At 40.2% G+C, this 15357-nt stretch overlaps 1 protein-coding gene across 14 annotated transcripts in view; it reads left to right on the forward strand.

Annotated features, from left to right (window-relative positions):
- The first annotated feature begins 10498 nt into the window (after positions 1-10498).
- The window catches only part of LOC111842636 (ELAV-like protein 2), a 28100-nt gene continuing 23241 nt past the window's right edge, over positions 10499-15357 (forward strand). For 2 of the 14 annotated variants that reach the window (XM_072697626.1, XM_072697627.1), the window contains exon 1: positions 12228-12350. In XM_072697626.1, the coding sequence (XP_072553727.1) occupies positions 12235-12350 (116 nt within the window). In that variant the 5' untranslated portion in view covers positions 12228-12234. The other 12 variants (XM_023809472.2, XM_023809473.1, XM_023809470.2 and 9 more) reach the window with 10 other exon arrangements.

A 15357-nucleotide genomic window follows, 5' to 3' on the forward strand; every position in this document is an offset into this window, starting at 1 on the left:
TTTTCAAATGAAATATCCACTGAGCGAATGTGAAATCGAAGACTTTGAAATGGAAAAACGGAGTAATTGGCGAGACCCGTGCGTGATCTTTAAGAGAGCACTCTCGTCTCTGTTTATATCGTGTTTGCAGTGAGACATTTTTCTTGTCGGAGGAGAAATAATTGATTTTTGCCTGAGGAGCAGATGCACTTTACGCTGCTTTTAATAGTCTCAGATATATGAATCCCAACGCACTGATTGAATTTATGGTTGGCACCAGAGTGCATCCTAGCATCTAGAAAATTATCGAGACATTCTACATACCTTTTCTGTCTTCCTTTTAGGAAGACTGTGGTTAAGAAGTGCTCAGTGAAAGACATATTATTGTTTTTTTTTTTTAAATTAAAAGTTATTACTCGATATCCATAATATTCCATTTTATCTCAATACCTTAAATTCAATACATTTGCACATATACACCACAAAACTAGCATTTTGGGTGGAAAACACGTATAGATTTGTTTATTGACCATCCCTGATCAAGAAGTATCAGGGGGCAGGATGACAAAAGCAGGCGTGATCATGCAAGTCATCAGAGCATCGCCCACGACAGTGAATGGCAAACAAATGTACTCTACCCTTGGGTCTGTCCATGTCTGACTTTGGGGAAATAGGCATTGACTTTCTCTTGGAAGCCGATTCCTGCAGTCAAATGCTCTCACGTAAATGTCCTGCCCACTGTCATACACACAAGACATCATCAGATAGCTCATGTGAGTTTTACTTACATGAAAATATTCTGAGGGCAGAAGGAAAAACTATTGGTTCAGATAGATAACCAATCAGACTGTAGAAGAGGTGAGTCCAAACAACGAGAGGAGGCAGGACTATCCAATCAGATGTCTTAGTCGTTTCACCTCTAGTTGCTTGGGCCCACCTCCTCTACAATCTGCTTAGTTATCTCTCTGAACCAATCATTTTTTGTTCTGCCCTCAGAACATTTTTGTGTCAGTAAAACTCCCACAAGCCATCAGATTCTTCTGGCCGAGATACAGCAGATGAACTATCACATGTCCGTTAATTCAAATTCTGTTAGTTAAAAACATACGATACGTAGCATCCTTCCCAACATGTTAGCCCTGAAACAACTAACATCCAAAACTGCGATGATGCTAAATTGATCTATGCCCTGACAATGTCGCAGACCCTATGTTGGTTTTATTGTCCCCTTATTCCTAGATGGATTGTGCCACAGCTGCATGGTGCAGTGTTTTAATCTGCAGTACCCCACAGGTATAGACTGTCTGGAGTCTTGTGTTCAAGTAACACAATAAGCTGTTTACTGCTGAAAAAGAAAAATGAGTCACAATCAGATTTGTCTCAGCTTCTCAAATTTAAGGGTCAGTCTGTTGTACAGATGCTCCCTGGGTTACGATGGTCCATGCTATGATATTTTGCCTTTACAATGGGTAAATGTTTTTCACTTACAGAACATTATTCCACAAATTACATGAGATATTCAACACTTTTTTTATAAATCAGGCTTTGTGTTAACAATTTTGCCCAGCTGTAGGCTAATGTAACTGTTCTAATCATGTTTAAGGTAGGCTAGGCTAGGCTATGATGTTTGTTAGGTTAGGTGTACTGTGTTAAAATGAATTTTCACCTTAGGATATTTTTGCCTTATGACAGATTTATTGCAATGTAACCCCAACGTAACCTTGGGAGAGGCTGTAGTTTTTTCTGCTTTTTGATTATATATTTTATGTTTTTCTGGAATTTATGTGCCAATTGACATTATTTTGAAGTAGCCTTGACTTTCTTTTTTTTGTGACATCAGTGCTTATAATAAGGTTAATAAAATAATTTTCAGAGCCTTAGCCTCTGCGAGGAGGGAGCTGGCGGGAGCGGTGTGATGGCATGAGGATTTTGTATTTTCACAGTGAATGATCACCAGCTGTATACCCACAGGTAACCCAATTAATGGAACCCAGCTGGGTAAATTCAGGGGAGGGGAGATGGAGAAAGGACGGAGAAAGGTTTCTCCATATATGTAGCGATTTAGAGTTTGTTTTTTAATGTGATTTATGGGGTTTTATTCCCCCCCCCCCCCAACATTTTTCAAAAAGAAGCATTCTTAAGAGAGTTGCTCTCATTTTTACATCAAAAGAAACAATGTTTTGTTTGCTTGGTTATATCCCGTTGTCACTTACATCCTATCGAGACTGCCCTGTACCTTGTACCTGTATATAGTCTCCAAGGCTGACAGGGGCCATAAACTGGGCAGGTGGCTATAGAAGATGAATGGACAATTCCAGGTGTCATGTGACTTAGTCCTGCCTTGTGATGTAACTCCACCCCGCAATGTTCCATGCCACACATAGCACAGCACCTCAAAACCATTCAGAGCGGTACCCAGAAATATTACAGATTGCAGGCAATGGAAATCCCTGCTTTCCAAAGCTTCAAAAGTTTATTCATGTGTAATAAATAAAACGATGAAACATGATGGAATTTCAATCAGCTGTACTAACACAAAGTGTGTTACATTCACAATGAATCCCTTCAGTGATATTTAGTCAGTCGATACCTGGTGTTCAAACGCTGGGCGTCTGATTTTTCTGTTTATCTACTCGGTCGTCAAGGGAATAATTGGAACAGAAGGTCATCAGTCACTCAACTTGGAACAGGCTTCTGCCCACACAAGTATGGATTGAAAAATGGCCAAGTCAGAGAATCTGTGTGCATTTATATACTACATATAAATAATGTTTGGCATGCATCTTGCTACACTTGTTTTGCAAGTTAAACAAACGTCGAATATAATTTTCCTGGCTATTATCACACAAGCACGAAGACCTTTGCAAAACTCCCAGTCCTGTAGTGTAGGATACAAAAATTTGTCTCAGATGTTGCCTTACTTGAAGCGAAACAGCTAGTGAGTTTAATGATGTTCTTTGTTTGTTGTCAGAAAATTTGTAGCTTAACCTTTCTATGTGCTGTGGATTTGCCAAAAAAGACATGTAATTCCCAAATTTCTAACGCCAAACCTGTTGACCTCCATCGATCCCTGGTGCTCATACTGTGTCAGGATTTCAGCGACTTCACTAAGCCCAAGGTGAACCAGTCTTTGGGAAGTTTATACCCAGCTGTTTTAGAGGAGTGTGAATATATCTCATGCACTTGGTCTGCAGCGTTGTAGGGAGAGGAGAGAGAGAAAAGCAAGCTGATACATTTCAGAAACATGACACGTTTAATTGAGATTATACGGCCTATTTCGAGCAGATCCAGAGGCTTCTGCACTGCCCTAAGGATCGACATGCCAGGATTGTTTTTGTGGTTTCCTTGTTTTTTTTTCTCCTTTGCTGATTTGTTCGTGTTTTTCTTTTCCCACTGTTTCATTATGCCTGAACATCCAAAGAGAAAGGAAGAGGGGAAAATCAGAATGGCACTCGTAGTACAGACATTATGGTTGTGTATTGTTTCACTTATGAAAGTAATTACAAAGAAAATGGTGCATCAGAAATTAGGGGGTTGATTTAATCCAGGCTTAAAAGATCACATCGGAATATCTTTCTTAAAGAAGGATATAGAGGATGTACCAAGCAACACAAGTCAGCATATCCACTGTCCACAACATATCGACTCACAATGTAATGCACACAATTCCTATTTATCCCATGCCATGATCCTTCTGAGTAAGAACCTTCCCAGTTTCCACTATTGCAATGAGCGCACATACGCACTTTCCCTTGTTACATTGCTTATCCTTTTATTTGCAGTCATTTGTGTGTAAAGTCTATTTATGTTCCACGTATCTCTCACCTTTTAATCTGTATATCTTCTATCTTTTTCTATACCTTTTAATGGATTTTTATGACGCTGACACCTGCACCAACAAAAATTTCTTGTACATGTGATACTTGGCGAATAATAAAAATTCTGATATGACATCATTACTAATAACAATATAATTATTGCTACTAGCAGTATTATTGTTATAAGTAGTAGTCGTGTTATTTTTCTTATTCATAATATCTTGTGCTTTGTTAATAATAATAAGTGATTGTGCCATTCGTTTTCATTATTTATAATTGTATGTAATTAGCGTGTGATACTGTCTGGCCTTTAATCCATAATAGGCAATATGAGTAAACTTTGGTGTTTTCAAAAGATCTCATGATGTTGTGATGGACAGCAAGGCCTGCTGTCAGACTCTGCTCTGCAGTGTTGGTAAACCATTTAGCTAGGAGAAGGAACTACAGGTGGGAACTATGACAAATACTGAGGAAACCCTATAAACCTCTCACAGGAAAAATGGCAGCTGGAATACCTGCAGAGCGTGATACTGAAATGCTGATATTATGTGAGGCAGGAACCGTCTGTCTCACTCTGGCTTTAGCACGCACAATCCTTAATGCCCAAACTGCGGATCGCTGCCTGCATCTGGGCATTCTCTGGGCTGACTGCAGTCCCTGGCTATAGTGCAGCCATGCAATCGATACGGGAGCTCTCCAAGGTGCTGAACGGCCCTGTCACAGCAAACGAGGAGGAAAACTCGGGGGAATGCATGATTAACCACGGTAACTGAAAGCGGAACTTAAAACTCTGCTTTTGTTAGTTAGTGTGCGTGTGAGTGAATGCATGAGTGTGTGTGTGAGTGAATGCGTGAGTGAGTGCATGAGTTAGTGACAACACGCCAAGGAGTTTTCACCGTCTGTTTTTACACATTCTGTGTCAACAGATTTATTACTGATCTCAGTTCTAGACCTCCAGCATATGCATTTCAGCAGACAATGCATGATGTTTCTCACTTGTGCTAAAATGGTACAGCTACTTTTAAACGTGTCACTTGAAATTCACAGAACAAATGGGTTTGATATCATATAGGCTACATTGATTATAATTATGATAAATGATCAATTTTCATAACATGATATGTAATAAATTATTCTGTTTCCTTACCTGAAATTAACTCTTCCAGAACCTAGGGATAAAATGACCCAGGATATCACTGATCACAGCACACAACAAACTTCTTTTGCTTTTCACATGTTTTATATGCATTGTGATTTCACGCATCCAATGCATCCAACTTGGCAGTTGTTCAATATGTTGCATGGAAAGAAAATTGCTTTTGAGACGTCAACCTGTCTTTTCTTTTGGCTGTAGGGGAATTACTGCTGTTCTTGTGCTACTGCTAACTGTCACCTGTGCGGACGGAATCAACCCTTAATGGACTATGGAGCACTAAAGATGGGGTAGTTACAATTGGGCTGACAGTAACCCAGAAACCATGGCTAAAATTGTGGCGTTCTTCTTACTCAACTTACAGCTGCTACTCTGATGGGAAGATGAATGTTGTCATGCATGGAACACATTGCAGTGTATTGTCTGTGTTGCTTTGCAGTACAATAATAGTGCATAATGGATATCAGAAATCGATGGTTCAGAAAAGGTTGCATCAGAGTCCATAAAGAAAAAACCCTGATCTAATTTGTAACTTTCTGAGCTCAGTGTGACGACGTCGTTATTCTGTGCTTTGGAGACTTGTTTACCTGTAGTGGTACACAGTGCGACGCTGGTGAAACACGTCGTAGGAATGACTGCGTTCATCACATCAAAACAGCAGTGCAAGTTGCACAATACGTAACTCTAAGCAATGCAATAGGTTTGGGGGAAAAAATCTTGTGCTACAAGCTAATATATTCTTATTACAATTTTCACTGAGAGACATTTTTTGAGAGTGAATCTATTAATATTCTTGCTATATTATTTTTTATATGCAATTCCTCCATTATGTATATTTATTTACCTTTTATTACATATGAAGGTTTAATAGTTGTTATTGCTGTTTTTTCATTTGTTTTTTTTTTTTGTTAATTAAATGCTTGCTGGAGAGTGTTTTTGTGGCATATTTACTAATTTATTACCTCAGGAATAAATATGGGTAAGGAAAATTCTATATTTTTGGACATAAAGAAAACATAACCGAAAATTACATTCCTCTTCAATGAAATGGAATTACCTGGCATAGTCTTATAAATTAACTCTTGTTTCTTTACACACATCAAAGCTCATGAGCAAATTCATGGTTTAATATTTTATTTCCAACATCTGTCATGCTTTTTATTGCAGGATATGCTTCCTGATCATCACAGTACAGCAGAAACGGCGCACAGAGTGCCCCGGATTGTCAGAAAAGCTGTATTTTCCAGTAATTATCCTTAATATCCCTTTCATCCTGAGCCTTACAAGGAGACTCTTTCGACATACTTCACTTTATTGCATCTGGGTAGCATTCTAATCACCTACAAGCCATTCACGCACCATTGACATTGAGGCTCTGAAAATGATAACGTATGAGAATAGCTATAATTGACATTTCGACCCGTCTTTGAAAGTGGTGGAAACGCTGCATTGTTTCGCCGGACAGTTCAATGTCTTAGCTGGTCGCTTAGTGACTGCTTCGTTGCCATCTTGAGGTTATATTGTCTAACTCTGACACTAGGAGCTCATGGCTTCAATAGCCAGATAATTCATGCTGGGGTACTGAAAAACGAATGACTCATGGCCTATGTCCTTGGCCCAGTGAGACCAGCCATACTCATAAGCCCTTACCATAATCATATTTGTACCTTTATCATCCATCTTTCAAAGTACGATGATGATGACTTTTTCATTAAAAATACTTTTGACTAAAAACATGTTTTTTATATCAATACAACCAAGACAGAACCCCAATTTATTTATCACAATACTACAAGCAAGAGCGTATAAGTACCCACAGTCCTGTAAAATAAAATACTGAGCTGCCGTTTTACAGGCCAAGAAATGTTTGTTGGTCTGATGTGCATCCAAATGCATTTTGAATATGTATATTTTTGCCCCAAATGTAAGTGATTGTAATTGTCGCTCTTGAAAAGCCAAGTAGCTTGTGATTTCCGCTTTCTCCATGTATCTAGATGAGACCTGTTTGATTAAAGCCGCTCTTCTTGTGTAATTATGTTTTGTAGGAGCATGAAAAAAAAAGAATTAACTAAAATAGGATAAGTCTTGGTTTAAAATGGTTTCATTAGGTGCGAGAGGCAAGATGAACTGAGACAGATTGTAACAGGTCCTTTTTTAAAAGAAATGAATGAAGAAGATGATCTTGCCGACGATTATTATAACTCTGGACTGTTATTTTTGACAAAAAAAACTTAAGGAAATAACCTCAGGTGAAAAAAAAAAGTGCTCCACGGTTTTGCTTGCATTGTTGTCATCTCACAGAGACTTCCAGCTCAGCATTAATTGTTATCATTACCGCTCACGTTAAATTACCACAATGGTTTCCTAATCAGCAGGTTAGAATGGTATTCTAATCAGCGAAGAATTTTGTACATGCAGTAATTAAACATTATCGCAAAGGTTCTGAAGGTACAAAGCTGTGTCTGATGCCATCTTAATTATGGTTGAATCATTCAAAGTGTCCAGTAATATCTGAAGGCTCAACCCTGCAATATTCTATAAACCTGAGTCTTTTTATTTTATAAATTTGTGTAAAAAGTACCCAAGTTACTATATATTGCTATTTTGCGTTCTTCCACAGTAGCTAAGAGGTGGATCATAAAATGTCTAATTTGGACCATACATTTCATAAATGGCACCATGCAGGCTTGGTACAGGCCATTATCCTAGTGACGGTCACAGGGAGCCCAAGCAGCACAGGGCTGGCGTATACCTTGGATGGGATGCCAGACTATCACAGGGCACATACACAAACACACTCAGCACACAGGCGCCAATTAGCCTAACTAGTAAATCTGCAGTATAGGGAGAGAGTCCACACACTCTGAAGAGAGGAGGGATTCTGACCAGCTCTCCTGAAGGTGTAATTCAACAGAGTAAACTCCTGAGCCACGACATCCATTATTATTATTATTACTATTTATGACTCAAAACAACATATGATGACATTTGCTCTCTGTCACATACTTGCCTGCTTAATAACCTGAAAATGAGTATTAAGCATATAATTAAGTTACATGCTTAAAATACATGCAAGGCCTAACCCTAACCCTAACCCTAACCCTATGCAGAGTAATCTGGCATGGTTTTGACATGTGGTTGAGCAAAGTCTAAAATGGTCTATAAAATACTGAAAAAAAATATATCTGTTTAGAAAATATAACCCGAAAGGGACATGTAAGGATTTAACGATGACAAACTCTTTCTTACACAATCAGGCTTATAACATGGAAAGACTGAGCAAATTAAGAAAAGTCTTTACTATATGAAACAACAGATATCGTTCTCGTCGATTAGGAGTGGTTTTGATTGATTAATATAGAGTTAGTTAAGATGAACAGTCCGTGTAAGGGGGCAGGATTCAAATGTACTAATTTACGACTCGATACAAAACGTTTCAGCCGAATCACGTCACTGGATACTCCTTATCAAGCGTAAAGTTTGGTGCATTGCAAACCCATTCAACTGATTATCTGTAGAGCACCTCTTCAGCGGTCACAATTTCTGCTGCCTGCTGATAAGACAGTTGTCCCTGTTCCTCTGTGGATCTCGTCCTGTTTTTTTTTTATTTTATTTATTTATTTTTTAAAATCCAAGCTCAAGCCTTGTTAATTTATCTGAACCTCGTCTTTTTTAAAAACGACTTAGCGCAGATGCATAGAAACAAGGTCGCAAAGGATATACAAGCATTTGCACTGAGGAGAATTGCTATTTATGGAAACGTTACATAAATAAGTAAGCAAACAAAAACACTTACATTACAAGCCGGTTCTTTACTTCGTTCTCAGGGATTAACTGTACAGTACATGAATTGAAAGTTTGGCTTCCTAAAGCATCGGTTAAAAGTAATGCAGAAATAGGCTATCTCTAGTTAATCAAATGCGTGTACAAAATTAACTTAACGGGGCGTTAAACCTGCTCATTTACAAATGTTAGTTATACATGTCATGTTACATTACCAACTAAAACGTACACAGTGATCAAAGGTAAAATGTACGCTATGCATTTCAAACCAATTTCCCCGTCCAGAGGGAACTTCGAAGTCAAGGAAATGGTTTGTAGACTTTATTCGGGTAAAAGAAGAAGTGTGTGTGTATGTGTGTATATATATGTACCTATATATAGTCTATTTACCCCTGTTCTTCTTTATTTTAAATGTGTGTATGTGTGTGTTATCTGTGTGTGCGTAAAACACACCATTTCCAAACTTCAGGTTCTCCTTGCGTATCCTGTTGACGTTGTCGGTAGTTGTCCTTGGTCCTTAAATGTTTGCTTTTACCTTTCAGTTCATCCTCAAGGGAAATGCGTTGTACGTGATTTTGGGTGAGAATACGCGTGGGCGGGAATACTTTGATATAGCCTAAATCATTGGAACTTTACGGAATTAATTCATATTGGCTGGAGTATCGTAACATTTTCCCATAACAGCGTGGTTAAAAGAGTGAAAAAATAACCACTATTTTTCCCCCTTCTTTTCTTAAGAGGATGGCAGTTTGCTATTAATTTGACGTTTCATTGACACGGTAAACCTGAACACTGTAAATAATGTTTTGGCTGTAAAGGAAAATTTCTTACCTGAACGGCCTTAGCAAATGTCAACGCAGGTCATATTTCCAAAAAATACAAATAAAAAGAGTTTTGATATTAAATTTTCTAAATGCAGAAAAACCTGCGGTTAATGCGAAAATAATTCGACTCCATGTCGTTTGCACGACTTCAAGATCTCATAATGTAAACTGCTAACATTTCTGCGTCCTTCAGTGGGTGGGTAACAATATGAATCTTAACGAACATTTCTTATCCGAGGTTTCAGGGCATACTTTGCCAACAGAAATGGACTGACACTACTTCTTACGTCTGCAAATGTCAGACTTTTAACATTTCATGGTGTGTTAACATCACAACAAATGTTGCGCCTGGAAGTGTGCACAGGTAAAAAAGGAGAAAATTATAAAGTAAAACGACATCCAATCAGGATGTAAACGTAACACAAACAAAAAAAAAACAACTACCAATTCCACCTGGCATCCTTTCGTCGGCGGAGCATTTACTCCACGTGACGAAAAACGGAAAACTGCGAGCAAAATATCAAGCTCAAAATATTCTCGTGTTTCTAAAATCACACTGGGGTTCTCACCGAGGTATCCTTCTGTCGTTAAACATAGTGAATTTTACAGCCTCTTTTTAATCGAGATGTGAACGGATACAGGAAAAAAAAAGAATGTCCTTTCTGTTTTTGTTTTAAAAGCACAAAAAAGAGGGACAAATGGAATGACTTCGGTACTCCTTTTTTTTTCTCGCACACCTCTATTTTCCATATATAAGGGCTTTGTTTGATATTCCGATTCGCCTGCTGCGGGATGCGCCAGCTCTTCATGATTGACCAAAATATTTGACCAATAGCGTTTCGAGATTTCTGGACGGTTCGCCGCCGCGCAGCCAATTGCGTGCGGTACATCAATACGTGACGGCGGAGCGTCCCGAAGCGTATACTTCCGCGTACATGTGTGCTCGCGTGTATAGATTGAGTCGGTGCTGGACAGCGAGTGCGGAGAGGTATATCTCTGCTGTGATACGGCTCTATATATCCAAAGGCAGGACTACCTTCCCTTTAAAGACAACCTCCTCCTTGGTTTGGCTCGCACTCAGTGATGTCGCTTATTTTTGTCGCGAACTAGTAAGAGAGAGAGAGAGGCAGAAGCCGGCTCTTTTTTTAATTATTTGATTCCTTTTATTTCTTCATTTATTTTCCTTTTATTTACGTGACTCATTTAGCTAGAAGGGGTCCATTGAATGTCTTGCTTTTAATAAATATTTCATTTCGGCAGTGTTGTTTATTTATTTTGTTTTCGCAAGTTTCAGCTAAGAAAGGCGGAATTCATCTGTATAACTGCCTAGTGCTTTGTCGTTTCGCCTTTTTAAGAGACAATATTTGGCTAACAGTAAGGACGTCACTATCTTTCATTTATAGAAACGGTAAGACATGTTTTTTATATTAATAAATGTGGTTTGATGTTTATAGTTAAGTCAAAGTAGGTGACTTGGTTAAACTATAACTAATAATATATTTTTTTTCTTGACACGGCATGGATTTTAAAGAATAATAGTACATGTGCTTGTTTTTTGGATTTAGTGTGATTCGCGCTAATATCACTTGTTTGTAAATAGCACTCATTGTCATCGGCACTCATGTCAGCCGTGGTGCCGCGAATGTGCCTTGAGAAACGTAGATGCGATTCACGGATGCTGTGAATTTGTATGTAACCTATGCAAGGGTGCAAGTGTGTGAGCACGCATGAGCCCCACTCGGCTATACAGGAACGCAAGAAAACAAGCCTTCTGTCCTAGTTTTTGCAGAATGGAACTTGGCTCTGCAATGCTAAATCAGACAAACGCCCAGGTACAGCGAAACGCATTAATTATAGCTAAAACGACTGGTGCCAGTATATACTGACGGGGCAATGGACATCGTTGCTAATTGCATTCTCTTCCCGCCCCTGTCAACTTGTGATTTCTGATTTGGGTGTAGAATATATAAAGATATCATTCGTAACATGAGAATGAAAAAGGTGATGTGAAACACTGGGTTCGAAACCGTGGATATCACGTTTGGGATTATGGTGTCAGAATTTTTTATGCGAATTCATTCTGAAAATGATGAAAAACCATTTAAGACCGGCACGCTACTCAAAACACCGCATTAAATTGATAATATGCAATTGCTTCTATGTATCTTCACTACTCCGAATAATCTGGTTAATAGGAATTTCAGCATGTAGTCTTTCATCCGAATGCAGATTTCACTATGTATCTGTGGTTTATGCATTGCCCAAGAAGTGATGCACGCCTGCTTATGAACAGGTAGACCCGTGTTGACTGCCACTACCGCAAGATAGGTAATAAATCACAGACGCGGCACTCCTCTTACAGAAAAATGCCATACACGTTTTTTTGTACAGTAAAATCGCAACATATCCAAAATATGAAAATTGTAAAATGCATTTTTTTTTGTGCCGTAACGTATGTTAAACTATTTATTCGGTAGCACTTTATAAGCATTTGTTCGCCTAGGGACCGGCTGGAATTAGCTGACAGCTTTCAGCATCGTTTCACATTCATAAGGGGTTTATATACTATCATGTTGGGTTACGTCGGTCACCATTAGGGGGGCTCTACATTGCAACAAGTACTCAATTTCTCCCGTGGTGTCCCGCGTAATTATTAAAGACTCACGCATCTGTTTTTATGTCGCTCATCAGCACCTTTAAATGCTCAATGATTCGCACGCACCTGAAGCCCATCGGCGCCCAGCCCAGCGGCGCGAGCTCTGGCTTGAGCCGCGCGAGCGCGCTTTCAATTAGGTAGGCGATAAGGCGCGCTCCCTGCCCCTGGTTGTCCGGTTTATCGGTTGACGCCGGTGGATTTGGCGCCATCGCCGAGCCGCTCGCCCCCCCCTGCCCGGGCTTTCGCAGGCGTCTCGATCACTTGTTGTATGGAGCCGCGCTTATTTAAGGACTGCTGTGAGTTGTATTTACCCACAAAGGTACTGACTGACACGTAATGTTTGGTCCTTCTTGTTACCGCGGGCCGTCGAAGGTCACCATGCTAACTTGGCTAGCTAGCTAGTGGATATACAAAAGGCGGGTCACTCGCCTGCGTCTGTGTACAAGTACAGAGTGTCTAATAAACTTAATATGAACCCGGTTCTGTAAGACGTCTTGCAAAATTCAATATGGTTTTTAGGTTTGAATTCACAGGGGGCTTCAGAAGTTTCTTGGTATTGAACTTAGTGGTAACATTACATTGAAGCGTCCACAGATGACGCCTGATCCGGAGACCCCCACCCGTTTGTTGTAGTAAAATATAATCTAAATCCGTGTATGGAACCCAGACTTTGTCAGAAGTGTTCTTTAGCGGCTGAGAATATGCGGTGTGAAATGTGCCGGTGCTGCCGACCTGTAAGCGGCCATAGATAGCTGCGTACCCGGGGCGGGTGCCGGGCTCGCCTGTCCAGCGACGGCTTGTAATAAACTTATGCTTTTTATAGCCCTAGCTGCGGTCATCTTTTTGCTTGTGTGTAAGGCCGTTTAATCATGAGTTACGGGGCTTGGTGGTCATTATGCTCCTTTTTTATGGCTCTGGTTAAGGGTAATTTTTGAAACCCTATTAGGTGTAGCTCAAGGTGTTTTGTAGGCGCGTTTGAATTACGAGATTTTATTGACAATGACTAAATTGCAAAGTGTATCATTTTTCAGAAATGTATTCCAGGGCCTGCATTAGACTGGTGACTGGTACTTTAATTGCTACATGGGTCCTATAGTCGTAGCCGTCCAACGTTAACGTTACTAAACTTCATAAAGCGTAAATCGGGTAATGGGATACTTCGGCGAGCTCATGCCGTTAGGCCTATTTCCCCCCCCCCCCCCCCAAATCTGTATTTATTGGGTTAAGATATGAAGCTTTTTAATATTTGCCAACGCCCCCCCCCCAGCCCCTCTATCCATTCATATCTCTAACTACGCCCCTGCCGTCCTTATTCTCAGCCTAGATCGACTTCTAAGTCAACTTCTTACTTGCGTATTCAATTAGTATAACGGAGGAGAGGCATTTCATGGTGGAGCAGCCGAGAATAAATTGCCGTAATTTAGGGAGTACAGCTGTAAGTTAAATGAGCACCAAAATAAGTAAATCGGTCGACTCGGGCCTCTCTAGTGCTGTAGGAAGGCTTGGGCGGCCGCCCTCATGCGGAGGTAGCTGTCCAGGGAGCTCGACCGAGCCTCCATATACAGGACTCGCTTGCAGTGATCTTTCTGGTGCTGCCGCCGCAGCGGTTTCATAAGGCCCTGCGAGTCGCTCTGTCGACATCGTTTTAATTAGCGAAATCCGCGTTGGACATGCAGGAGCCTACGATCCGGGTTGATCTCATTGCTGTTAGTTGCTCATTGTCTGGTCAGCGGAATGTAAAAGGACCGTATTGCTGTTGCTGGATGAATGGTTATGTGTCTTTAGCGTCTAACAGTAGTACCATTTTAGTCCTTCACAATATGCTGTAACTGATACCCTTACGGTTTCATTTCTTTATAGAGGACGTAACTGCCCCCCCCCCTCCCCTTTGTTTTTGTAGTTAATAATTATGCCGGTCTTGGCATAGGTGTGTGGGTGGTGGTATTGTAACTAAGCTGTACAGAGTCCGTTGTCTTAATCAGTGGAATCAATTGAACATTGTTAGTGGTGCAGAGCTTAATTCTCTTTGTGGTATGTATATAATCTTGGTGAATAATCAAATGGATGTTATGGTAGTCCCTATATGATGGGTAGCAAAGGGTAAAACGATTAAGGATCAATGGCCTTTTCCTTAAACTATTCTCAAAGTGTGAGGAGCAAGGCAGAATATGGGACAGTGTGGAATAGACAGGTGTGAACAAGATCTTCTGGAATTTGCTTCCCCTCACCATAACCTTAAAATGTGAAGTTGAGAAGTATTCACCTTGTATACTTTGTGCTTGCACTCAACACTGAATGTGACTTATTGCCAAAGTTTACGGAATTCCCTTTATGGTTTTATTGGCCTAGTTTGGAGTAAGTCTTGCTAAAGGGTACGATGGTAGGTTTTTCTGTGGCTTTATCAGAAGTCCAGTATATTATCTGGTCAGGGTGTGCATTAGATATCACTGATAGGATGATGCTGTTGAATTAATGCTTCGTGGGTGGCGTTACTCTTTCGATCGCCTTCCGTGGTGGTTAACCCAGTTAAGCCAATAAAACTGCAGTGAAATTAGAAATTGTACCATTTCTACTACACATCCTGTCTAAGGTTGTTGGCTTGCTGTCTGAGGTAGGTTCACTGGTGCTGTACTTGTTTGGTTACTTTCATCCAATGTCTTAATATTTATGGTGTATAAATTGCAGAGCATCGACTCATCTGCCCTGTTAAGGTCATGTTTGTCAGGGCACATTAAATGTGCATTGGTAGTGTCTAATCTGTGAATCGTCCAGTTATTATTCTCACCAGTGGCTTATCTTGTCATGTAAGCTAGGCAATTAACTGAGTATATGCTTGGAAGCCCAATGTGCCAGGTGACTTTTTTTTTCCTATAAGACGAATAATGCAGTTTTACACATTCGAGACGTGCTTGCCACTGAAATGTCCTGATCTGGTGGGTGCCCTGTCCTTAATATTATACCCTGTTACGCGATGGCGGAGTACATAGGGTGATGTTGGCTGGGTGTGTTTCATGGCCCAGTGGGAAATGTCACTTTGATGTGGTATAGAACATCGCCTCTTTTCTGTGCTACATTTGGAGGTGTTTGGCTTGGGTGATGCATCTTGCGTTTTCTCTCCTTCAGCGTGTCCCTGGGAGAGGGAAC

The sequence above is a fragment of the Paramormyrops kingsleyae genome, chromosome 12 (assembly GCF_048594095.1).
Source record: "Paramormyrops kingsleyae isolate MSU_618 chromosome 12, PKINGS_0.4, whole genome shotgun sequence".
NCBI classification, from domain to species: domain Eukaryota; kingdom Metazoa; phylum Chordata; class Actinopteri; order Osteoglossiformes; family Mormyridae; genus Paramormyrops; species Paramormyrops kingsleyae.